Below are 27,920 nucleotides of genomic sequence, written 5' to 3'. Positions count from 1 at the left end.
GGACTAGACCAAAGTGGAGATATGTGGCCATAGTGCACAGCGCCAGGTTTGGTGAAAACTAAACACAGCATATCAGCACAAACACCTCATACCAACTGACAAGCAAAGTGCTGGAAGGGTGATGATTTGGGTTTGTTTTGCAGCCACAGGTTCTGGGAAGCTTGGAGTCATTGAGTCAACCATAATCTCTTCTGTATACACGCATTCTAGAGTCAAATGTGAGGCCACCTATCCAACAGTTAAAGCTTGGCTGAAACTCGGTCGTGCAACAGGACAATGATCCCAAGCAAACCAGCAATTAACAACAACAGAAATGCAGAAAAATAAAAGAATCATGGTTTTGCAATGGCCTAGTCAACATCCAGATCGCAACCCAACTGAATATGCTGTGATGGAACCTTAAGAGAGCTGTGCATAAATGAATTAAAAACCTCAGTGAACTGAAGCAATGTCATATAGAGTGGGCCAAAATCCCTCCAGAATGATGTGGGAGACTGAAAGCCATATAGAAAACAATAAGTTTAAGTTATTGCTGCTAATAATGAAAAAAACTGAATGCTCGAATCTTTCCTAATTAATTGAAAAGGAAAAACTAAAATAGCGCATTGACATAAGTATTTCGATTTTAGACCCTTTACTCAGGACTTAATTGAAGCACCTTTGGTAGCGTTACAGCCTTTAGTCTACTTGGGTATGATGCCACAAGGTTTGCACAACTGGATTTTGGGATTTTCTGTCATTCTTTCTTTCCTCCCAAGCTCTGCCAGGTTGAATGAGGACAGCCATTTTAGGTCTCTCCACAGATGTTCAATTGGATTAAAGTCAGGGCTCTGTCTGGGCCACTCGAGGACATTCATAGAGTTGTTCCTAAGCCAGTCCTGCATTGTCTTAGTGTCATTGTTGTTGGACAGCTAAATTAGAATCTTGAGACAATTTGTCTTGGAAAAGCAGTCACATGTTTATTTTGAGAGAAATGACAGAGCAGCTTAAAGAGTAATTTGAAAAGTCAGGCAGACTCCAGAATGCAAGGTATAGAATAGAATAAAATTATAGCAATAATAGTCAAATAGCAAAAAATTGTGAAATTGTATTGTCTAAAAATAAATAATTAAAAGGTATATCATTAACATAGCTTAAATGTCACTTCAATATCTTCCATGCATTACATCACCAGTACATTGTTATTAATTCACATGACCACATTAGAACATTATAGTACATTCTTAATTTGTTAAGTTTTCTAGTATGTTCAACTTGAACCAAAATTGACCCCGAACCAGAACCCCATTAAAGTCAATGGGACCAGAACTTTGGAGCACTAAAATGGCTCTAAAAAAGTCATGGTAAGGGCAAAGGGCAACACAATGTGGTTAAGAGCATGGCAAGTGCTCTGCAAACAAATGTGAATAGGGAAATGACTTAAAATAACATAAAATACATAAAAATAGAAAATAATAATCTTGATCTAAGAGGAGGAGGTCCATATGGAGTAGGAGGTTGAAGAGGCAGCGGATGTGGCGGTGTAGGTGGAAGCGGTGGTGGAGGAGGATGACGCAGCCAACAGTGGTTTTTGGTTTATTTTATTATTTTATTTTTTTTGTTCAAATTTGGGTAGACACCAAAGCATTGGAAAATATAAAAAATAAAACAAAGAGAAAGTGCGCTGGAGAACAACAACAATTGGGTGAGGCCAGTATAGATGTCTATTCTGCACAAGGTACGGACAAGTCCTGTGGGATCGGTTCATTTTAATGAATGAGAGCTTGTCCACATGACATTGTAACAGACAAATTAGTGAAATGTATTTCCCTGTTCACTATGTAGAGCAGGGGTATATCACAGCCATAGTTTTATGTCACCGGACAATGTAATAGACGAATTAGTGAAATGTATTTCCCTGTCCACTATGTAGAGCAGAGGTACAGTATATCACAGCCAAAAATTTCACTCAACAATGTAACAAACGCATTAGTGAAATTTATTTCCCTGTTCACTATGTAGAGCAGGGTTATATCACAGCCAAAAATTGTTCAATGTGACACAACAATGTAACAGACAAATTAGTCAAATGTATTTCCCTGTCCGCTATGTAGAGCAGGAGTATATCACAGTCAAAAATTTGGGTATAGAAAAAGGTTTCTGATCAGGCGCAAAACAAACAGGATCCAATCCGTCTCTTATAGGTGAATCTTCTTTAATTGCATAGAGAAGTAGAACAACGCGTTTCGGGGCTCAAAGTGTCCCCTTAATCAGGTTAACAGTAGTCACAGTAAATAATGTAAGTACAGGTATATAAAGATAAAAAAAACGCCCAAAAACGGATTACCTGAGAGCTGCCCACAGATAGGAGGGGCTAGCTGCAGGTAATGTGTCACAGATAAACATATAACTATTCAAAACATAAATGTCATCACAGTGTGTAATTGCAACCAATAATTAATGATAGTACAGGGGGGTATACTTCAAATAATCGGCGATTGTCTCTTGATATTATTAGAAATAAGGACGGAGGACTGGAGTCACATGACCTCTACCACCTCTGCCCATATTCACTTGAACCAACCAAATGGCTCACCCACCATTGAATCTACATCAGCGGGTCCCTTCACATCTATCACATCTATGGTATCTTTTTTAGACCTTCCTCCTCTGATCCATCCCACTACTATCCAGTCCATTCCAAAAAGTCGAAAAACCACCAATATAACTCATTTTTTTCGCCTATTAGGCCACAAATCTGTAAAAAGAAAAAACCAAGGAGAGGCTGTAGAGCAGGTCAGCGCAAAAAAAAAAAAATTCCAACCCCTCGCAGCCAACATTGATTCCTGAACCAGATACATCACCCCTTTCCTATGGCATCTTTAATCTGTCTAGCCATATACTGACACCCAATGAGATTGCAGTACTATCTAAAGGACTCCCGTTTTGTCCCACCAGCAAAATCAAGGAATTTGATCTTTTTCTTGACCTTAATCGATATATCAAGAAACTTACCCTCTAAAGACACTTTAAGATAAAGGAAAATTCTAATACTGGGTCCAATCTAGAGCCCACTACTATATTCCCCGACACGGAACAGACTGTAGCTCCACCTCCATTACCTTCTGGCCTTAAACCACCTTCTACCTTTTATCCCATTCACCATAAGGGAAATTTTCTTGACACGTTCTATTCTGTGGTCTCAAATGACTTCAGGGATATTAACCAGAAACCAGAAACCAGAAACAAGGCAAAACATGAAACCATCAGAGAAACTAGCTCTGAAAAAGTTACAACATGATACCGATCTAATTATTAGAAATGCCGACAAGGGGGGGGGGGGGGGTTGTTATTCAGAACCGCACAGACTATGTGAAAGAAGCTCTGAATATTCTTTCCAATGATAAATACTATTTACCTCTTGAGCGTGACCCCTCCGAAACTCATCTAGAAGAGTTTCAGACTCTAATAAAATCTGGGGATCTCTGTCTGAATAAGAAAGAAAGGGAATACATTATGGTTAAAGAGTCTACACCAACGACCTTTTACCATCTTCCCAAAATCCATAAGGATATTCAAAATCCACCGGGACGTCCCATAATATCGGGTGTCTCTTCTCTCACACGGAATCTGTCACACTACATTGATATTCATCTACAGAAACACGTTCTTAATCTAAAATCCCACCTTAACCCCTTCACGCAACATCACGTACATGTACGTGGGGGAATGTGGTGCCTCACCGCATCCCCACGTGCATGTACGTGATCGGCTTTCACTGTCAGCGCAGGGACCGAAGCGCTGAAGGTTCAGTGAAGCCGGCGTGCTGGGGTTGCTAGCAACCAGAGAAGCCGGAAGGAGCTGTATTGGAGCCCTGACCCGCCCACGATCGCTGTGATTGGTCCAATACTGCAGAGGGACCAATCGCAGCGCATCGGGGTAGGTAAGGGGGGGGTTAGGGAGGGACTGTGTGATTCTCCTTCTCTGATCATCCCCATTCCTGTCAGGGAAGCGATCAGAGAAGGAGATAGTGTGAAAAGCTGATGTACCTTCCCGACCTATGACGAGTATACTAGTCATGGAGCACTGCTACTTAGCGCTCCATGACTAGTATACTCGTCATCGCATTTAATCTGCAGACATGGTGACAGCGCTGAGTGCCGGCTGTTACACACAGCCAGGCACCTTGGGTCAATGCCGAGGGGGGTCCTGTGACCCCCCCCATATCGGCGATCGCTGCAAACCGCAGGTCAGGGACCGCAGGGATCAGAAACCTAAAAATTGCCAAAAATCTAATTTTTTTTAACCCCCCCTGCACCCCTGAATTCATTTATGTGGCGGGGTGCAAGGGGGCGGTTTGTGGGCGGTGCGGCAGTTGCGGGAGGCGGGCGGTGCGGCAGGCGGGATCGCGATCCCCCGCCCACCTCCCATTATAATAATCGTTGGTGTACAGTGGTATACCAGGGTGTCAGCACATTGCTGACACCCTGGTATAAACGGCTGACATCGTTGATGCGATGTCAGCCGTTTAACCCTTTCCATACCGCGGTCCGTACGGACCGCGGTATGGAAAAGGTTAACAGCTCAGGGAGCTCCCTCCCTCTCCCATCGGAGGGCTGCTGTACCTTTGCAGCCCCCCGATGGAGAGGGAGAGAGCCCCCAGACAGCCCCCCGAGAGCCCCGTCCTTAACCTTTCCCGTCTGCGCAGTTCTGACCATAACTGAGCAGACGGGGAAGGTTCCCATGGCAACAGGACGCCTTCTCAGGCGTCCTGCTGTCCATGGTGCTGAACAGATCTATGCTAAAAGCATAGATCTGTTCAGTGTAAGTAAAATATAGTACAGTGCAATATTATGTAAGCCTCGCAAAGTGACTTCAGACCTGTAGTGGTCCCTAAAAATTGGATTTCTGAAAAATTTCAAGATTTGCTTCTAAACTTCTAAGCCGTGTAACATCCCCAAAAAAATATAATTCCCAAAATAATTCAAACATGAAGTACACATATGGGGAATGTAAAGTCATCACAATTTTTGGGGGTGATACTATGTATTACAGAAGTAGAGAAACTGGAACTTTTAAATTTGCTAATTTTTCCAAATTTTGGGTAAATTTGGTATTTTTTTTATGCAAAAAAATAATAATTTTGGGACTTAATTTTTCCAGTATCATGAAGTACAATATGTGACGAAAAAACAATCTCAGAACGGCCTGGATAAGTCAAAGCGTTTTAAAGTTATCAGCACTTAAAGTGACACTGGTCAGATTTGCAAAAAATGACCGGGTCCTTAAGGTGAAATAAGGCTGTGTCTTGAAGGGGTTAAAGACTCTGCATCACTCATTTCCCTACTCAAAGACATCGAGTGGTCAGATGGTTACCATTGGGTGACTTTGGATGTATCAGCATTATACTCGAACATTTCCCATGACCTAGGAATGAAGTGCATTTCCAGTTTTCTTGATAATGATCCAGATATGCCCGTTGCGCAAAAAACATTTATCATGAGAGGTATTGAGTTTATACTCACACACAACATGTTTACATTTCAAAATGACATCTTTAAACAAATACGCGGAACCGCGATGGGGACGCGTTTCGCGCCCAGTTTTGCGAATTTGTTTATGGGGGCGTTTGAGGAGACTTTCATTTACCAATCCAGCTTCTGGGCCAATAACAACATTGTTTTCTTCCGCAGATATATAGATGATATGTTTTTTTTTTTGGTATGGGGACCAAACATCTATAGATAATTTCATCTCATATATTAACACCAACGATTGGGGTATCACTTTCACGGGTACGTTTAATAACAAAAGAACCGAGTTTCTTGATTTAGAAATCTTTATTCGAGACAGCAAGATAAATACACAACTTTTTAAAAAAAAAAAAGGTAGATAGCAATAGCTATTTAGACTTCAAAAGTACACACTATAGAAAATGGAAAACAAACATCCCCTTCAGTCAATTCAAACGACTCAGACGAAATTGTACTCGCGAGGACGACTTTCACCAGCAGTGCGATATTTTGGCCTCCAGATTCACTCAGAAGGGGTATCCCTCTAATATTATTTCTGGCGCAAGAAAAAAGGCCACAGAACTCACCCAGGATGAGTGTCTGATCCCAGTGTCTAAAAAGAAGAAAGAGATTAGTAATGGAAAATATGGTTGCAATTTCATCACTTACCTTTAACCAAAATCATCTATCGATCAAAGCGGTTTTAGAAAAGCATTGGCACATTTTAAAAAGAGACCCCATTCTGAATCAAATTATTCCAGAATTTCTCAGACTTACGTACAAAAGAGCACGTACCCTCAAAAATATTCTGGCATCTAGCAAACTCAATTCTGCTACACATCACATTGTGAGTGACTATGCTGCTGCCCCCAAATGGTAGCTCCTAAGTGCGGACACAGAAAATGCCTATGCTGCCTTCAATATATGTCAAACATCTAGTTTTTTACAGCCGAGTGAGCGGGGAATCATTCCCCATTATGTCCGCACTTAACTGTGAATCCAGTTCACGTTATATATCTTCTAGAATGTCCATGCAACCTACAGTATGTGGGGCGCACGATCCAAACATTGCGTAATAGAGTGAACACGCATAGATCTAAGATTAAGAAGAAATGTTGGAAACACAGTGTATCTAGACATGCTGCGGAACACCATGAGGGTAGTTCAGCTGGATTTAAGGTGACCCCAATTGAACAAATCCCGGGTCACCTACATAAGGATATCCAGCACATTAGACGTAGAGAAATGTACTGGATCTTCAAGTTGAATAGTCTGCATCCGTACGGCCTCAACGAAGCTTTTGAGATCAATTTATAGAAAGTTTTAGATCAATATATGTATCTAGTTTCCGAGAGATATATTTTGATATATATATATATATATATATATATATATATATATATATATATATATATATATATATATATATATATATTTTATTTTATTTTTTTTGTTATTTTATATTTTATTATCATTATTATTTACATTTATAATTATATTTCTATTTATTTATATATATATATATATATATATATATATATATTTTAATATATTATATTATATATATTTCAATGTATATTGTTTAGGACGTTGATATATACTCACCCCAACCCTCGCCCCCAACAGGGTGGAGGGGTTCACATGCTTAAATGCTCTTATATATATATATATTTTCATATTTCTATATTTTTACCTATATACTATAGGGACAAAAAAACGTGCCTCATGGCTATTAGCTTTTTTAGCAATAATGCGCATATCTTTTTTGCAGTTTCATTCATTATATATATATTTTTATTCTTTATATAAGTGCATCGATTTCTGCTTTATATATATATATATATATATATATATATATATATGTATATATATCTATTTATCTTTATTTTAAATTTTATTTTTATCCATATATGTATATATATTTATATTTATCTGGTCAATATATGTACCCTTTTTATCAATTGTGGACAAACTCTTAGTACATTATCATATTATTATAACAAGCCCAATGTCTCTGACTTTTTCCCCCCCTACTACCATTCCTACTAGCTGAGTAGATGTGGAGTATCGATCGCGATCCTGCGCCCATCTAAAACAGCCGTCCTATGTTTGAACAGTTAGAGCGCATATCCTGGGCCTCCACAGAGCAGCGTCTCTGTAGTCATTGACACTGGCCATATGATCGCGAGGCTTGCGATCACATGACCGGGTGCCCGAACAAGAAGGATAGATAAGCAGAGCACAGGCGCCGTACACAGAAGTCGCTCTGCTCCGATCACATGACCGCATCACTGCGGTCATGTGACTCTGGTCCTCCCGTCTTATTTTTAATAATATCAAGAGACAATCGCCGATTACTTGCAGTATACCCCCCTGTATTATCACTAATTATTGGCTGCAATTATACACTGTGATGACATGTATGTTTTGAATAGTTATATGTTTATCTATGACACATTACCTGTAGCTAGCCCCTCCTATCTGTGGGCAGCTCTCAGGTAATCAGTTTTGTGGAGGTTTTTTTTGGATCTCTATATACCTGTACTTACATTATTTACTGTGACTACTGTTAACCTGATGAAGGGGACACTTTGAGCCCCAAAACGCGTTGTTCTACATTTTTTATGCAATTAAAGAAGATTCACCTATAAGAGACGGATTGGATCCTGTGTCTTTTGCGCCTGATCAGAAACCTTTTTCTCTACAAGCATCCTTTGGGGGATTGGGCCTCCGATCCCAAAGATACCTCTTCTGCGGCTGCATCTACGGATCCGGAAAATCTCTCTTTTACTTACATATCTACAATAGAGTTGTGTCTATTATTGCACAACCGAAAAAGGTGAGCACCTTTAGCTTGTTTAACAATTAAGTTTGTATTGAACCTACTACCCTATTGTGCGCCCCCCATACCCCTTCTTTTGTCTCTGTGTTCCCCTCCTGACCGAGGGGTACTCTAGACTCGCCTGTGGTTACCAAGAAAAATTTGGGTATGTCACCCAACAATGTATCAGACGAATTCGTGAAATTACTTAACTCCTTAGGGACCGGGCTCATTTTAACCTTAAGGACCAGGCCATTTTTTGCAAATCTGACCAGTGTCACTTTATGTGGTTGATAACTTTAAAACGCTTTGACTTATCCAGGCCATTCTGAGATTGTTTTATCGTCACATATTGTACTTCATGACAATGGTAAAATGGAGTAAAAAAATGTTTTATTTCTTTTTATTAAAAAGTACCAAATTTACAAAAAAATTGGAAAAATGTGCTAATTTTTAAGTTTCAATTTCTCTACTTCTATAATACATAGTAAAACCTACAAAAATAGTTATTACTTTACATTCCCCATATGTCTACTTCATGTTTGGATCATTTTGGGAATGAAATTTTATTTTTTGTGGATGTTACAAGGCTTAGAAGTTTAAAAGCAAATCTTGAAATTTTTCTGAAATTTTCTAAAAAACACTTTAAGGACCATTTCATGTCTGAAGTCACTTTGTGAGGCTTACATAATAGAAACCACCCAAAAATGACCCCATTCTAGGAACTACACCACTCAAGGTATTCAAAACTGATTTTACAAACTTTGTTAACCCTTTAGGTGTTCCACAAGAATTAATGGAAAATAGAGATACAATTTCACAATTTCACTTTTTTGGCAGATTTTCCATTTTAATAATTTTTTTCCAGTTACAAAGCAAGGGTTAAGAGCCAAACAAAACTCAATATTTAGGGCCCTGATTCTGTAGTTTACAGAAACACCCCATATGTGGTCGTAAACTGCTGTACGGGCACACAGCAGGGCACAGAAGGAAAGGAATGCCATATGGGTTTGGAAGGCAGATTTTTCTGGACTGGTTTTTGGACACCATGTCCCATTTGAAGCCCCCCTGATGCACCCCTGGAGTAGAAACTCCAAAAAAGTGACCCCATTTTAGAAACTATGGGATAGGGTGTCATTTTTGTTGGTACTAGTTTAGGGTACATATGATTTTTGGTTGCTCTATATTACACTTTTTGTGGAGCAAGGTAACAAGAAATAGCTTTTTTGGCACAATTTTTTTTTGTTATTTACGACATTCATCTGACTGGTTAGATCATGTGGTATTTTTATAGAGCAGGTTGTCACAGATGCGGTGATACCTAATATGTATCCAATTTTTTTTATTTATGTAATTATTCAAAATTATTTCATTTTTGAAACAAATAAAAATCATGTTTCAGTGTCTCCATATTCTGAGAGCCATAGTTTTTTTCAGTTTTTAGGCGATTATCTTCGGTAGGGTATGATTTTTGTGGAATGAGATGACGGTTTGATTGGCACTATTTCGGGGTGCGTATGACTTTTTGATCGCTTGCTATTACACTTTTTTGTGATGTAAGGTGACAAAAAATAGCTTTTTTTACACCTTTTTATATAATTTTTTTACGGTGTTCACCTGAGGGGTTAGGTCATGGTCTATGTTTATAGAGCAGGTTATTACGGACGCGGCGATACCTAATATAAATACTTTTTTTATTTACTTAAGATTTACACATGTTTTAGTGTCTCCATATTCTGAGCCATAGTTTTTTATATTTTTTGGGCAATTGTCTTAGGTAGGGGCTCATTTTTTGTGGGATGAGGTGATGGTTAGATTGGTACTATTTTGGTGGGCATACGCCTGTTTGATCGCTTGTACTTTTTGTGATGTAAGGTGACAAAAAAATGGTTTATGTAGCACAGTTTTAATTTTAATTTTTTTACGGTATTCATCTGAGGGGTTAGGTCATGTGATACAGACGTGGACAAAATTGTTGGTACCCTTTGGTCAATGAAAGAAAAAGTCACAATGGTCACAGAAATAACTTTAATCTGACAAAAGTAATAATAAATTAAAATTCTATAAATGTTAACCAATGAAAGTCAGACATTGTTTTTCAACCATGCTTCAACAGAATTATGTAAAAAAATAAACTCATGAAACAGGCATGGACAAAAATGATGGTACCCCTAACTTAATATTTTGTTGCGCAACCTTTTGAGGCAATCACTGCAATCAAACGCTTCCTGTAACTGTCAATGAGACATCTGCACCTCTCAGCAGGTATTTTGGCCCACTCCTCATGAGCAAACTGCTCCAGTTGTGTCCGGTTTGAAGGGTGCCTTTTCCAGACTGCATGTTTCAGCTCCTTCCAAAGATGCTCAATAGGATTGAGGTCAGGGCTCATAGAAGGCCACTTTAGAATAGTCCAATTTTTTCCTCTTAGCCATTCTTGGGTGTTTTTAGCGGTGTGTTTTGGGTCATTGTCCTGTTGCAAGACCCATGACCTGCGACTGAGACCAAGCTTTCTGACACTGGCTAGTACATTTCTCTCTAGAATTCCTTGATAGTCTTGAGATTTCATTGTACCCTGCACAGATTCAAGACACCCTGTGCCAGACGCAGCAAAGCAGCCCCAGAACATAACAGAGCCTCCTCCATGTTTCACAGTAGGGACAGTGTTCTTTTCTTGATATGCTTCATTTTTTCGTCTGTGAACATACAGCTGATGTGCCTTGGCAAAAACTTCGATTTTTGTCTCATCTGTCCACAGGACATTCTCCCAGAAGCTTTGTGGCTTGTCAACATGTAGTTTGGCATATTCCAGTCTTGCTTTTTTATGATTCGTTTTCAACAATGGTGTCCTCCTTGGTCGTCTCCCATGTAGTCCACTTTGGCTCAAACAACGACGGATGGTGCGATCTGACACTGATGTTCCTTGAGCATGAAGTTCACCTTGAATCTCTTTAGAAGTCTTTCTAGGCTCTTTTGTTACCATTCGGATTATCCGTCTCTTAGATTTGTCATCAATTTTCCTCCTGCGGCCACGTCCAGGGAGGTTGGCTACAGTCCCATGGATCTTAAACTTATGAATAATATGTGCAACTGTACTCACAGGAACATCTAGTTGCTTGGAGATGGTCTTATAGCCTTTACCTTTAACATGCTTGTCTATAATTTTCTTTCTGATCTCTTGAGACAGCTCTTTCCTTTGCTTCCTCTGGTCCATGTCGAGTGTGGTACACACCATATCACCAAACAACACAGTGATTACCTGGAGCCATATATAGGCCCAATGGCTGATTACAAGGTTGTAGACACCTGTGATGCTAATTAGTGGACACACCTTGAATTAACATGTCCCTTTGGTCACATTATGTTCTGTGTTTTCTAGGGGTACCATCATTTTTGTCCATGCCTGTTTCATGAGTTTATTTTTTTACATAATTCTGTTGAAGCATGGTTGAAAAACAATGTCTGACTTTCATTGGTTAACATTTATAGAATTTTAATTTATTATTACTTTTGTCAGATTAAAGTTATTTCTGTGACCATTGTGACTTTTTCTTTCATTGACCAAAGGGTACCAACAATTTTGTCCACGTCTGTATGTTTATAGAGTCGGTCTATACGGACGCGGCGATACCTAATATTTTTTTCCCCCTATTCTTTAGCAATTTTTTTTAACTTTATTTGGGGGAAATGACGTTTTGTTTTTTACTTGAAACTTTTATTTTTCAACCTTTTTATACTTAATTTTTTGTAAATATGTGAATGAGGCTCAGAATTGAACTGCCTCACTAATATTCCAAGATTCAATACAAAAGGGGCCCACTGAGAAAGGGGGGGGAATTGCTCAATAAGATATAACTTTTAATAAGATATGCAATAAAATACACCACAAGGATGCATCAACATAACAAACAAACAATGGAGGGGTCCAATCTTGATACCCCAATACTGGCAGTAAGAAAATAGATCTGCTACACCTGTGGGGGTGCACGCAGTCTTACCAGACCAACCAAACAGCTAGGATCAGCTTGACTTGGGTAGTGCCTGGACCAGAGGACTTCCCGTGGTGGCGTGGTGTCAATGGAGGCAGTGATGGAACTGTACCCTATCTCACCCTAGAGAAAGGGGAAGGGGACTGCTCCCATACTGCCTGTCTACACAGAGCACCCGCCCCGAAAGGGGCGACCCCGTCCGGATACCTGGGACCTGATCTCTAACACTAAAAATATATACGTTCCTTCAGACCTCCCGACGTGGCACGTTTCTGTCGTGTCGACTCCTCAGGTGAAGATGGTACACATAGGAAGAACAAGATGGGACTTTAACTTTTGCGGGTCTAATCCCCTTTACAATGCATTCCAATACTTCTGTATTGGAATGCATTGGCTGTATGAGTAATACAGTGTGTATTACTCATACAGTTTCCTGCCTGTGAGATCCAGTGGGCTGGATCTCACCGGCTCTTCACCGGAAGGCAGCGCCGATGCCTAAGGAAGGCATCGTGCTGCCTTCCATGCCATCGGGTCCCCATTACAGCCGCACGGGGACCTGATGGCACCTCCGACCGCCCGCCGCAACTCCCGTAAACCGCGATACCGGCGGGTCACGGGTAGTGTTGAGCGCAAATATTTGAATAGCGAATATTAATCACGAATATCGCGACATCGCAAATTTGCGAATATTACGATTATAGTGCTATATATTCGCTATTTCGAATATTCATAATTTTTTTACATCTGAAAACATGATTCCTCCCTGCTTCTTTCTTGTCGGTCAATGAGTCATTGGCCCACAAGCGACTTAAGCAGGAAGGAATCATGTTTTCATATGGAAAATAAAATGACAAATATTCTAAAAAACAAATATATAGCAATATAGGGAATACATTCATTATTTAGAATATTCGTCTTTTTTTTCCAATCTGTACAGTTGTTCGCATACTCCTCCCCGACAAGTTTACCCATAAACATGGGAACGCCTGTGTGTTAGAAAATACTATCGGATCTGAGTTTTCTCTGAGATCGTGAAAACTCAGATCCGATGGTATAGTCTAACCCACAACCGTTCCCATGGTGACGGGGGCGCTTGTTGGGGAGGAGTATGCGAACGACCGTGCAGATTGGAAAAAAAAGACGAATATTTTAAATAACGAATATTTGCTATATTGCTATATATTTGTTTTTTAGAATATTCGTCATATTCATCATATTCTAAAACACGAAGTTATAGCAATATAGCGAATATTCGTGAAATGCACATATAGACTGCAATTTAGCTAATATAGTGCTATAGTATTTTTTTTAATAGTGTACATTTTTTCCAAATCAGAACTTCAGAAGAGACCAAAAAAATTTGAATATAAAAAAAAGATTATAGCATTATATTACACTAAATTGCAGTCTATATGTGTATTTTACGAATATTCGCTATATTGCTATAACTTCGTTTTTTAGAATATTCGTAATATTCGAAAACAAAAATATATAGCAATATAGCGAATATTCGTAAAATACACATATAGACTGCAATTTAGCTAATATAGTGCTATAATCTTTTTTTTATAGTCTAATTTTTTTTGTCTCTTCTAAAGTTCAGATTTGTAAAAAAATTCACACTATAAAAAAAATAATACTATAGCACTAAATTAGCTAAATTGCAGTCTATATGTGTATTTTACGAATATTCACTATATTGCTATAACTTCGTGTTTTAGAATATAAAAAAACTAATATATAGCAAAATAGTGAATATTCGTTATTCAGAATATTATTTTTTATTTTTTTCAATCTTTACGGTCGTTCGCATACTCCTCCCCGACAAGTGTCCCCGTCACCATGGGAACGCCTGTGGGTTAGAATATACCATCGGATCTGAGTTTTCACAATCTCAGGGAAAACTCAGATCCCATGATGACGGGGACGCTTGTCGGGGAGTAGTATGCGAACTGTACAGATTGGAAAACAAAATGCAAATATTCTAAATAGCCAACCAATAGGAAAGTTGCCTTATACAGAAAAGAAAATCGCAATACGTAAATAATTAAATCGCATATTATTCTCGATAAGTTTAATAATTACGAATATTCGATTTTGACAAATAAAATATTAAATATTCTCAAACCCGCTCATCCCTAGTCTCGGGTAGTGATGGACGAACATCTGATGGGACGGTTCGTGAACGCGATCGCTCAAACTCGCTCAAATGTTCATGAACCGCAGGTTCGCGGCGGGTCCAATTCATTTTAATGGCATACGAACATGAAAAACCTCCAGGTCATATTTGCAGCCACATCATACTTAGTTGATGCACACACATAGTCCCACAACATGGACACTGACATACCAGAAGTATTAAGCAAATTTGCGATCGACAAGCATTTTTTATCGGCGAAATTTCAGCAAAGTATTAATCGCAAGAGCACATGCGCTCTGAAGGTGTGGCCTACAGCAAATGGTTTGCACCGACTAGCAATTAGATGGATGCGATGGTTGGAGCGAATTTCAACGACGAAGAGGAAGAACTCCTGGTGACTGTAAGTAATCTTACATTAAAGTAGTGTATTTGATTACATTTCACCTGCATGTCTGAAGAATCGCTTTATATGCATAAAGAGTGTTATGAAAAAAAAAAATCGCCAGTGGGACCTTCTGCGATTCTAATTTTTCTTAAGTGCACAAAACTTCTCATTTTATAGGGTCTCACTAGATATTAGTGATTGTTGCACTAAGTATTCCTGTGACATCACACCCACTATGTTAGTAGCATATTTGTATGGACAGCAGAGAAATATATTTAACATGCACATTGCACATCCATTGTCATGCCGCCAGGCCCGTCGCTACCCAACAGGCAAAACAAGCAATTGCTTGGGGCCCCCGAGCTGGCCCGGGGCCAAGCAGAGCCGGTGCCCGATGGTATATTCTAACCCCCAGGCGTTCCCATGGTGACGGGGACGCTTGCCTGCGGGTTAGAATATACCATCGGATCTGAGTTTTACGAGCTCAGTGAGATCGTAAAAACTCAAATCCGATGGTATATTCTAACCCCCAGGCGTTCCCATGGTGACGAGGATGCTTGCCTGGGGGTTAGAATATACAGGGCCACGCTGCTCACAGCAGTATATTTATAAACTAACTAATCAGTAACTACTTTAACTTTAATCATTGCTCATTGCTGAGCTCTTTACTTGGATTATTTGGATATCTTACTTTGTCTTAGCTCCGGTAATAGCAGGCAGTGCAGGCGGCGCTCACTCACTGACCGACGTCACGCGCCTGCTCCTCCCACTAGGCGGCGCAGGCGTGTGACATCAGTGAGTGAGCGCCGCCTGTACTGCCTGCTGTTACCGGAGCTAAGACAAAGTAAGATATCCAAATAATCCAAGTAAAGAGCTCAGCAATGAGCAATGATTAAAGTTAAAGTAGTTACTGATTAGTTTATAAATATACTGCTGTGAGCGTCGGGGAGGGGGGATCTGTGGATGGCACTGTGGATGGCGGTGCCATCCACAGATCCCCCAGTGCCATCCACAGATCCCCCCCCTCCCCTAAACAGTGCCATCCACAGATCTCCCCCCTAAACAGTGCCATCCACAGAGCCCCCCTAAACAGTGCCACCCACAGATCCCCCCTACCCTAAACAATGTCATCATGGCACTGTTTAGGGGAGGGGGATCTGTGGATGGCATTGTTTAGGGGGATCTGTGGATGGCACTGTTCGAATTTCATGCACATTAAATGCAACAGCAGTATTTGCACTGTAAACCTCCTTTTTTATTTATATAAAGTATGGGTGAACTTAAACTGTATGGCTATACTGTGGTTCCTGTAGGCTTTGCGTGCGTAACGTGTGGAGGGGGGGGGCCTCCATGTCTATTTTGCTTGGGGCCCCCAAATTCCTTCAAACGGCCCTGCATGCCGCACACTATATTCCGCACACACACACGATATACAGCACACACACACACACAGAGTCTATAGATTATAGTTTGTATCCTGTTGGTCAGGACTCAGGAGAATCTTTCTTTGTCAGACCGCCAGTATTTGCTGGTTCATTTAGCGTTATCCAGGGTGCATCCCGGGAGACGAACCAGCTGTACACCCCATACCATACCATCACTTTACTAGACTGGTACATCACTGCTTAGTTGGACAATATCTGATAGCTCAGACCCCACCCACATACAGTTGTAATACAATCCCATCTTCTAACCGTAACAGTAAGGCCGCATGCACACAGGCGTGTTTTTTCTGATCTACAGACTGTACAAACCCGTCCTGCAGAGTGGACGAGCACACGGCGTCATCGGTTGCTAAATCGCTATGACGTCATGCGCTTCTTGCCGCCACCACTGTACAGTAATACACTTGTATAGATCATACAAGTGTATCACAGTACAGCGGTGGTGACCAGAAGTGCATGGCGTCATATCAACCAATGACTGTGCGCTTTTCCACTCTGCAGGACGGCAGGATGGGTTTGCAGGCGGCCTAAATCGAATTTTTCCACCTCAAAGCATTAAATACTTTTTGCAGTTTACTTGAGTAAATTATTTTCAATACTATTATTGTTAAAAAATTGGGATTATACGCTTGCATTTTTCTCTTGCAGTGGTCCCACGGCGAGAAATAGAGGATTGTGCGGGAGCTGGCCAATGAAATGTGGCGCCAAATGGGTCGCAAACACCGCCGTCTGGCCATTATAAAAAAATGGTCAGACATGAAGAGAAGACAGCCCCGGTTTATAAAAAGAATCCGGGACGAAAAATGCCCAGGTACATACTTAAATAACTTTTGTATGTTTGCCAACACTTTGTAATGTATACAGTGCTAAGCAAAAGTATTCACCCCTCTTGACTTAGTTCTTTTTTTTGTTTCCTCACCCCCTGGAATTAACATGGAAGGTTTGAGGATTTGCCTCATTTAATTGGTAGAACATTCCCACAACTTAGACCTTCTTTTTAATTGGTTAATTGTAAAGCATACAACTAATAGGACAAAATAACAGAAAAGCCCAATGTGCATAACTATTCACCCCCCTCAATACTTTGTAGAGCCACCTTTTGTGGCAATAACAGCTCCAAGTCTCTTTGGATAAGTCTATGAGCAGTTACCACATCTTACCACAGGCGTTTTTGCCCATTCCTCCATGCAATACTGATTCTGCTCCTTCCAATTTGATGGTTTGCGCTTGTGAACAACAATCTTTAAATCTGACCACAGATTTTCTATTGGATTGAGATCTGGGCTTTGACTAGGCCATTCCAACACATTTATATGTTTACCCTTAAACCACTCAAGTGTTGCTGTAGCAGTGTGTTTGGGGTCATTGTCCTGCTGGAAGGTGAACCTCCGTCTTACCCTCAAATCACACACAGAGTGGTACAGATTTTGCTCAAGAATATCCCTGTCCATGTTTGACCAGTTTCCCAGTCCCGGCTGCTGAAAAACATCACCACAGCATGATACCGCCACCACCATGTTTCATTGTGGGGATGGTGTTCTTTGGGTGATGTGATGTGTTGGCTTTGTGCCAGACAAGTGACGGACTGAACCATCACTGTGTCTGCAGTAGAAGCCTGAGGGCTAGCCTTCTTCCGATGGGCTATGGACCCAGGACTATGGAGACCCCCACTCTGACCTATTTGGTTTAGAGGGAACTGTAAACCATGAATTTTTGGTTGAGTTTATAGGCCACATCTTTCCTATTCCCCATTAAAGTAGCATGGTGTGAATCCATAAACGCAATAACAGTTAACTCTGCTCTGAGACTCCCAATGAATGTGTTGGTTTATTTGTGCCTTTGTTCTATTGTGTTAGTGATGGGATTAAGAAGTAGCCAACTCCGGTGTGGACGACACCTTTTTAAACCAAAATTTTAAACTCTCAAAAAGGTGTAATAGCAAGCGATCATAAAGTCAGATGCACCACAAAATAAAGGTTTAATAAGAGTTGCAAAAAATGTTCATATATTTTTTTTTCAAACAGGAATGAAGACATTGAAGGCCAAATTGGCAAAAATGGAAAAGGAGCAGCGCAATGATATGCGGGCCATTCAAGAGCACGTGAAGGCCATGGAGTAGAGGCAACGGCAGGCCATGAAGGGGGTGCATGAGATGATCATGCTTTTGGAAAAGTTGCCATAATTTTATTTATTTTTTCTAATAAGTTATATAAACCGTTTGTACATTTATAACGTGTATTTAGTTTTTTGTAATATTGCTCGTTTTAGTGTAATAGCTTGGCCTAAATCAACCAGAACTGACAGCAGCCGGTAAATACATGCCAAATACATATAGGGTCCATTCACACATCTGTAAAATGTGTCCGCATCCGTTCCACAATTGAGAGGAACGTTTACAGACCCATTGATTTTAAATTCCATTCTGAAAAATTAGGCATTCACAGGATACAGAAGTGTTGGCCATTACAGGCCCCAAAAATTAGCCGACAGGCGTTCACTTGACAGCAAATAAATTAGTATTCTGTGGCTGGTAGTACATTAGGAATTCACAGGATACAGAAGTACGAGTCGGCCATTACAGGCCCCAAAAATTAGCCGACAGGCGTTCACTTGACAGCAAATAAATTTGTATTCTGAGGCTGGTAGTACATTAGGAATTCACAGGATATAGAAGTACGAGTCGGCCATTACAGGCCCCAAAAATTAGCTGACAGGCGTTCACCTGACAGCAAATACATTTTAATTCTGTGGCTGGTGGTACATTAGGCATTCACAGGATAAATAAGTGTTGGCCATTACAGGCCCCAAAAATTAGGCATTCAACGGACATAAAAGCCTTTTATGCCGCTGTATTTACCTAAAACAGGGACCATGAATTGTTATGGGTGGTGGCGGATATTTGTGGACTGTCATGAGGAATTTGAATCAAACATGGTCTACTGGTCACATGCGTTGAATTCCTCCGAGATCCATGCCTCATTCATTTTTAGAAATGTGAGGTAGTCAACACTGTCGTGAGTCTAGGCGTTCCCTGATGCTTGATCTGGAGGACAGCTGTTGATGGGTCAGCTGAAAGAATGATCTCATATCAGAAGTGACCAATACATCTTCAAACCGCCCCTCTTCTTGCAGGTGCTGTTGGATTGGTACCCGCAACTGTTTCTCTGTGAGTGGAAATTAGTCTGCCAGCGCACGTAAAAGCAGAATGCAGCATTTCTCAAAGCAATGCCTGGAAGTGCTGCATTCTGACAGCCCTCTGTGATGGTGGTAACATTTCCTCCATTTTTTGTTTGTACTGGGGGTCTAAGTACGTTGCCACCCAGTACTGGTCCTTGCCCTTTATGCTTTTTATACGGGGGGTCCCTCTTAAAACACTGGAGCATGAAGGCCCCCATTTGCACTAAACTGGAAGCGGTGTATGTGGCCTGGCTCCTGCTCATCATCCAGGATAATGTCGTCCTCGTTCTCCTCCCCCATCCACAGACCTGAAAAAAGGGGCAAATTAAACCGGGAAGCTGTCCTGGTCGCGCGCCGAGGGAAGAAGCTGGAGTAGTCTCGACACGAACGTCCTGCCCTGGGGCATGATCCTAGAGGCAAAATTAAGCCGGCCCAGAAGAGATTGTAACTCAACCTTTGTGAGGTACCCGGAGGAGGCAGCATGGGAAATGACCTCTTGGCACTGGGCAAGTTTCTCTTCCGGGAGGCTGGCTTGCAAGCTGACGGAATCTAGGATGATGCCCAGGAATGAGACCCTAGTGGCGGGACCCTCAGTCTTGGCCTGGGCGACCGGAACCTCTAGACTGGCGAACATCTCAAGGAGGGTGGCGAGAATACCAGATCCACCCTGCGGGCCCTCAACGATCAGAAAGTCATCCAGGTAATGGATGACCGTCTGCAGCCCGCCGTGATAGACCAAGACCCAGTGTACCGCCTTGGCGAACTGGTCGAAAAACCAGGGGCTACTTTTAGAGCCGAAAGTGAGCCTGTTGGCGAAGTAATATTGGCTGGCCCACTTGATGCCATAGTACTGCCACAACTGAGATTGGATGGGGAGGAGCTTGAAAGCATCGGCAATGTCCACCTTTGCCAACCAAGAGCCTCTGCCATGCAACAAAATGGCTCGTATGGCGTTGTCTATGGAGGAATACTTCATGGCGAACTCTTCCGAAGGAATGAGAGAATTAAGGCTAGGAATAGCAGAAACATGAGGGGCAGACAAGTCATATATCAGCCTTTTTTTATTAGTGGTTTTTTTTTGGACACCAGGCCGATAGGGTTGATGCGCCATGACAGAAAGGGTATGGATGGAAAGGGACCTATAAGGGAAACTTTTCTCTACCTCAGACCGAATTAACTCGCTTGTTGATTTTGGGTCCCTGGTGGCTGATAGAAGATTCCTGCCCTCCCAAGTGACCTGCGGTTGTGCAATGAGCCCGGTGTGGAACCCTTCCGAGAAGCCTGCCAACAGGAAGTTCTGATCGTGGTGGTCCCGAAGGAGAGCCGCCAAGAGGTCCACATTAATGTCGGCTAGTCAGGATCCTTTAGCCGCCTTCTTGGGACAGGAGGAACGAGGGTGGGCCCTAAAACACAAGGAGCAAACATGGAGAGATCTGAAACTGCCATAGGAGCAACCACCTGAATTGAAATTATTGCAGATCTGGCTCCTTCCCAGGTAGAAGATGGGCCGGCCGAGCTTGTCAGTGGAGGGGGTGGTCTGTTGGGTCCCGGAGGACCCCGGGAGAGCCCTGTCCTGACACCATTCAGAGGTATGAAAAATGGATTGGCACATCGCGCAGGTGGGTGCCCTGAGGCCCGCAAAGTGACGGCAGAATAGTTCTGTGTCAATGGAGGCCCAGCTGGTGACATACTGAAACTGCGCCAAAGCTGCTGCCACTTTTGCCGAGAAAGAACGATGGGAGTCGTAGAAGGCTGAACCTCCATACTTGTGACCCAGGTCAGTACCAGGTACAAGTAGCTGTCCATCTCTTCTCTTCTCTCCGGTTGTGTGGTGCAGACAATGTCCCTAAAGAGGCTGAATGCCAGGACAAACTCCGGAATTGATAATTTGCCCGGAATTCAGCCACCGAGTCGACCAGTGAGTTCAAGGTGGACTGTAACTGCACCAGTGAGAGCTGGATAGATGATGTGCCCGGTTGAACCCCGGAAGAGTTTGGGCTAACCATGAGGAGCTTATATAGCTCTGCCTTTCTGGCGGAGGCTGGATGCGGGATGCCTCTCTTGTTAAGCTCTGCCAATAACTTTGGAATGGTCCAACTCCTTAGAGACGATGGACCGCCTTGGCTTGAAACAACCGTTTCAGAGACAGAAAGGCTGTCATCTATATCCGAGGCCCAAGACATGGTTGATCTGTTGAAACATAAATTGCGTGACAAAAAAAAAAAAAAAAAAGAGAGGGCGATGGAGTAAAAGGACCGTGAAGGTGTGAGGGCAAAGATATACACGTACCCGAATACAGAACCAATAACACGGACTAGCAGAAAAACCTGACCTGGCCGGATAGATGAAGAATCAAATTAACTGCAAACCATCGACCCGTAGGGCTCGCCGACGATGTCAGCGAGTACTTACCTGTACAGGACTGACTGGAACCTGGGAATAGGATAGAACCTGGAAAAAAAGGGGGACAGGCGAAAACTTGAGTGTGCAGAATAAAGTATGACCCCAGACCTCTTGAGCCAGGCGAACTGGCCAGGATGGTGCGCACCCCTGGAGTCAAATAAACTATCCGAGCATATCAGATTGGTCATTGACAGAAGAAGGCCACCTGAGCGTACCAGGTGGCAGAAAGGAGAGATGGCGCGTTGCCATGAGACAGAAGCTGCACGTAGCAGCGGCCCGCGAAGGGCAGAAGACATTTACATAGCGGACCTGTGAGTCAGGTGGACAAGGAGCATGGAAGGAACCTGAGGATCAGGCGGAAGTGTGGCCCCGTAGACTGTGCAAGAACAGACAGGACGACGTCAGTTGGTTGAAAGGTGCGAGGAGACCCACATACCAATTGAAGGTGAATAGGCAAGGAGGACCTGGGCGTACCAGGAACGAACTGTGCCCTGGGAACCAGGGGTCGACACTGACAAAAACAAGACAACCGACCGAGCCCGGTGAACAATCAGGGACCTAGAAAGTGGCTATGGACACAAGGACAACAGTGACCTGGGCGTACCAGGCAGACGATAACAGGCCTGGGCGTAACCAGGTGGAGAAAACCTTAGATAGAGTGCCAAGGCGATCCCAGCAAAAGGGAGATGACCTGAGCATATCAGGGAGGATGTTCATTTTGAAATTCCCTTTTTTTTTTATTCTTTTAAACTTAAATTTTTTTAGTTTTGTTTTTCTTAAACTGAATTTTTTTTTGCAACCAAAGCAAAACATAGCGGTGCTATTGCTCCTAGGAGCATACCAGCATGCTCTGCCACACCCCACCTGGGATGTCAGCAGGCAGGACCGCAGTTCATAATCCAGCTTGACCCGACCATTTACATATGTTAGGTATAAAAATGAAACACAGGCAGGAGACAGAGGAATAATGGCCTGTGATGCATTCCTTTAATCGTAAGAGCCCATTACAAGCCATGTAACGGACACAATAAAACTTATTTGTGGCGGTGGCTACACGAAATGGCCAATGCCGCCCCCTGGTGACCAGAAATGTGCAGCAGGCGCCCGAAGCGCTACCTGGGAACCTGCGCCACATAACCCCTGAAGAAAGGCGCGAGTCCCAACCAAACACCGGCCTGAGTATGGCAGGCACTGGATGTGGCGGGAGGAACCCGAGCCCCCCCCCCCGGGACCAGGGCGGCAAGCGGTGATCGGCAACCGTGAAAACTGGACCAGGAGGCAGGCTGCTGGCCCGCCATGCATCGCTCTGTAGCGAAGGAGGGGCGCCGCGTGCGTTCCGCGGTGGAACGCACGCCGCCGACGGCGGTATTGGCGAAGCAACGGATCGTTACCTGTTTGGCTGGGGTGCAAAGCGGATGCCCTCCAACTTACCCCCGTGTATGCGAAGCTGCAGCGTGAAGCGGCCGGGTGACAAAGGGAAGCAGACGCGACTCTCCTACCCGGAAGTCGATGACCGGAACACCTGCCAGGTGAGGGTGAGAGGGGCTGATAAAGGCTCAAGCCCCTCCCACAAATGCAGGCTGAGCTCCAGCCTTACTAACATATATTATTTTTACATTGGTTTTGTGTGTAAATCTCTGTTTGGATGTGAGTTTTAGGTACAAAAGCTAGTTTTGATGCATTTAAAAAAAAAAATATATATAATGGAAGAGGATCTAGGAATTTTAATAAACAGCAAACTAAGCTACAAAAACCAGTGTCAGGCAGCTGCTGTCAAGGCCAAGAAGATAATGGGTTGCATCAAAAGGGGCATAGATGCCTGTGATAAGAACATAGTCCTACCACTTTACAAATCGCTAGTCAGACCACACATGGAGTACTGTGTACAATTCTGGGCTCCTGTGAACAAGGCAGACATAGCAGAGCTGGAGAGGGTCCAGAGGAGGGCAACTAAAGTAATAACTGGAATGGGGCAACTACAGTACCCTGAAAGATGATCAAAATTAGGGTTATTCACTTTAGAAAAAAGAATACTGAGCGGAGATCTAATTAATATGTATAAATATATCAGGGGTCAGTACAGAGATCTCTCCCATCATCTATTTATCCCCAGGACTGACTGTGACGAGGGGACATCCTCTGCGTCTGGAGGAAAGAAGGTTTGTACACAAACATAGAAAAGGATTCTTTACGGTAAGAGCAGTGAGACTATGGAACTCTCTGCCTGAGGAGGTGGTGATGGTTAGTACAATAAAGGAATTCAAGAGGGGCCTGGATGTATTTCTGGGGCATAATAATATTACAGGCTATAGCTACTAGAGAGGGGTCGTTGATCCAGGGAGTTAGTCTGATTGCCTGATTGGAGTCGGGAAGGAATTTTTTATTCCCCTAAAGTGGCGAAAATTTGCTTCTACCTCACAGGTTTTTTTTTTTTGCCTTCCTCTGGATCAACTTGCAGGATGACAGGCCGAACTGGATGGACAAATGTCTTTTTTCGGCCTTATGTACTATGTTACTATGTAATGTTTGTCGCAAAGTTACATGAAGCTGGACATGGTTGTCAACAGTCCATCAAGGCAACTGCAATCATCAGGTTGTCTGTTTTCAGGAAATATATAGCTTTTAGGGTGCACTTACTTTGTAAGGACTGTAATCCCTGCATTTATAGGTCAAGGTCCTTATAACTTTCTGCTTGGGTCATACTTTCACCCACTAATATAAAATTTCATGCTTTTTATGAAAAATTGCATTTTTATGCAAACACACAAACGAAAAGAGTGCAACCACATCAATTGTGGTTGCACTCTTTTCGTTTGTGTGATTTCATATATTTGAGGAGTGTACCTCTTAAGTTAAGAGACTGTTGATGGTGTTATTAATTTTTATGCAAAGTTGCAGGAAAGTGTGTGTTTAAAGTGTTGCGTGGCATATGGACTATGTGTCAGGTGTCTACTTTCAGAAAATATATAGGTATGGTGGGCTATTATGATTTTTTTTTATTGTGAAATTTGGGTTGAATTTAAATATATGTCAAAACATGAGAAATATCCTGGCTACCAGAGGTCCAAAATTTCCCAACACCCATGGCAGTGAAAGGGTTAAAGTCTATGGAAGCCTTTGGTGGCATTTTATTTATTATTGCATCATTCTCCTTTTGTCACCGCCAGAGATCTGAGAAGCTCTGACAGACGTTCTTCAGTACCTCTTGCTTGAGGTTCCTTTGTTTTGGTTTCGTTTTGTCATCTTGTTTCCCTCTCTCAGCTGCTCTAGTTGCACTGATTGCATCCCTTTATATCCCCTCCCATACTGCAGTTGAGTAATTGAGTTCTATCATATAGGGAATGGCAGGTTTTTTGTCAAGCGGCATTATTACCGCTCTGTGGATGGGAGACCGTAGCGAGGTTTTCTCAGAACGTGATATCTCTTTTTCTTCTCAAACGTTCACCATTTCGTCTGCCTTCAAAAAGGTTACCAGGATATATAAAAACTTTGTAAGGTCCTGGTGGGAGGTACAGTCCCTAGATACGTATATTGTGAATAAAATTGTTCCCCGGGGTTTACGTAATCCCATTACACCGGCAGCTCGACTCAGATCCACGGATTTTCTCAAAAAGTGGGACAAAGAATCCGTGGATTCCTCTCTGAGATTGATGAAACTCCTCTTAGAAGAGGAAAGGAGTGTGTTGACGTCTGTGGAGACCGAGTTGAAGGAAGCGATTGAGTCAACTAAAAAATTCAGTAGTCACACTGATTTTAATAAAAAAATAATCGCTCCTTCAAACGTCCATAGAAAGGTATACAGCTCAACTCAAAGAAAATAAACACTCCCTGTTTAATAGGGACATCAGAGATTTCAAAGAGGGTAAAATCTTTGATTATAGTACGAAACATTCGGATGCCCTTGAATTAGATACAGAGGTTTCATCTTCAGAGGGTGAACCTGAATCTGAGGCTGTTGCTAAACGAACAGGGCCTCAATTAACGAGAAAAACTTACATTGGTAGAAATAGGGGCCAAGGTTAAAAGGGACGAGGGGGTAGAGGTCAAGTTAGCAGGGGTGGTTTTTTTAGATGATACCCCTCCGGTATTGCAATACCTGCTACGGAACAAACAATAACAGGCTCCCAAGCCTCCCTACCTTTAACGAACATCTTGGCATCCCCTAAGAAAGACGAGCTACAAATTATCAATCTACACGTACTCTCACTACTATGGAAATTCTAGTCCTACAGAAGGGCCTGTCGTTCGTTCCCATGCGAAGGTTTGACTGTTTTGGATGGGTAAAAGATCTTCTTATTTGCGCGCAAATTAAAATGGCGCAAGTTTTTTGCCACTCATGATCGTAGAAAATGTGAGGAACTGGGAATAGATTTGTCAGATTTGCCGGATGTTCAGATCCTGGCTGACCTATTTGCTGAGGCACAACGGGTCCCAGGAGATGGCCCTTTTACAAATTTGAGACTACCATCGACCAAAATGGCCCCTATTGGTGACTGTACTCCTATTGACACGTTTGTGTCTGTGGTTTCGAATAAGCTTAGCCAGATCGATCCATATGTTATGAGCATGGACAATTTAAGTGATCAGGAGAGAGAAGCTCTCCGGACACTCCAACAGGATAAAGATCTGGTGATTAAATCTTCAGATAAGGGCGGGAATATAGTGATCCTAGGGCACGAGCAATACCGTAATATGTGCATGAGAATACTCAGGGATAAGTCCACATATAAACAACTCCCGTCCGACCCCACACCAGCTTATAGGATGGAGCTGTCCTGTATTGTAAATAGAGCTTTGGAACAAAAGCTTATTGATAAAACTGAATTAGCCTCTCTCTTACCGGTGTACCCAGTCACAGCGGCTTTTTATTGCCTTCCCAAAGTCCACAAGGGCTATGAACCTTTGAAAGGCAGGCCGATTGTGTCTGGGACCAACTGCCTGACTTCCAACATCAGTACTTATGTGGATACGGTTTTACGTCCATTTGTCAGCAGTTTGCCCTCGCATGTTAGGGACACAATGGAGGTATTTGGACGTCTAAATGGGATCCAATGTGACAAGAATACCTGGTTGGCCAGTTTGGATGTGGAGGCGCTCTACAGTTCAATTCCTCACGAGTTGGGCTGTGGAGCAGTCCTCACATTCCTTCAACAAAGAGGCGAGCAGTTCAGGAACCACAATACTTTTGTTATGGAACTCCTTAGTTTCATTCTTAAGCACAATGTGTTTTTGTTTGATGGTCGGATCTTCCATCAGCTCAGGGGGGTCGCTATGGGCAGTCCCTGTGCCCCGACTTTTGAAAACCTTTACCTGGGCTGGTGGGAGAGAGAGGTGGTGTTCTGTGAAGATATGGAGCATTTTACTTCTGCCATCCCCATCTGGATCAGATATATCGATGATGTGCTGGTCCTATGGGGGGGGGGGGGTGGCAGGGATATGTTCCAGGAGTTTGTTGCAGCCCTGAATATTAACACACTGGGGCTATTTTTTACGTCAGAGATTGATTCTACTGTTATCTCTTTTCTAGACCTCACCATTTCAATGGGTGCAGATGGGTGCATCAGTACCAATGTGTTCAGGAAGCCTACGGCTACTAATAATCTTTTGAAATGGGAGAGTGGACACCCTCTGGCCCTCAAAAGAGGGATTCCCAAAGGCCAATATTTGAGGGTGAGGAGGAATTGTTCTGATTTAGGAGATTTCAAGGTGGCTGCGAGGGATCTGCAGCAAAGGTTTCAATGCCGTGGATACCCTCAGCGGTGTCTTAAACAGGCATACCAACATTCGTTGAGTACCAATAGGGATCTTTTGTTATCTCCCAAAAAGAGAGTCACGAGTGACAGCACTGTTAGGATCATTGGCACGTATGATAGAGCCCATGAGTCTGTACGTCAAGTACTCGGTGAACATTGGGATATACTCAAATCTGACCCCGATATTGGTAGCATGATTCCATCCAGACCCTCAGTCACTTACCGACGTAGCCACAACTTGAGAGATATGTTGACACACAGTCTATATGTAAGTCCCAAACCGCAGTCTTGGTTACGGAACTCGCTCACAGGAACTTT

General features: G+C 42.5%; 1 protein-coding gene across 1 annotated transcript in view; it reads left to right on the top strand.

Moving 5' to 3' along the window:
- The window catches only part of KISS1R (KISS1 receptor), a 504,797-nt gene extending 487,759 nt beyond the window's left edge, over positions 1-17,038 (top strand). The window contains exon 4 of the mRNA XM_044284288.1: positions 16,918-17,038. Within this exon, the coding sequence (XP_044140223.1) occupies positions 16,918-16,964 (47 nt within the window). The 3' untranslated portion in view covers positions 16,965-17,038. The remainder of the gene's footprint in view (positions 1-16,917) is intronic.
- Positions 17,039-27,920: the final 10,882 nt, after the last annotated feature.

Source organism: Bufo gargarizans, chromosome 1 (assembly GCF_014858855.1).
Source record: "Bufo gargarizans isolate SCDJY-AF-19 chromosome 1, ASM1485885v1, whole genome shotgun sequence".
Classification (NCBI taxonomy): Eukaryota; Metazoa; Chordata; class Amphibia; order Anura; family Bufonidae; genus Bufo; species Bufo gargarizans.
The sequence above is the reverse complement of the archived record's forward strand: the minus strand, read 5'-3'. Positions and strand labels throughout refer to the sequence as shown.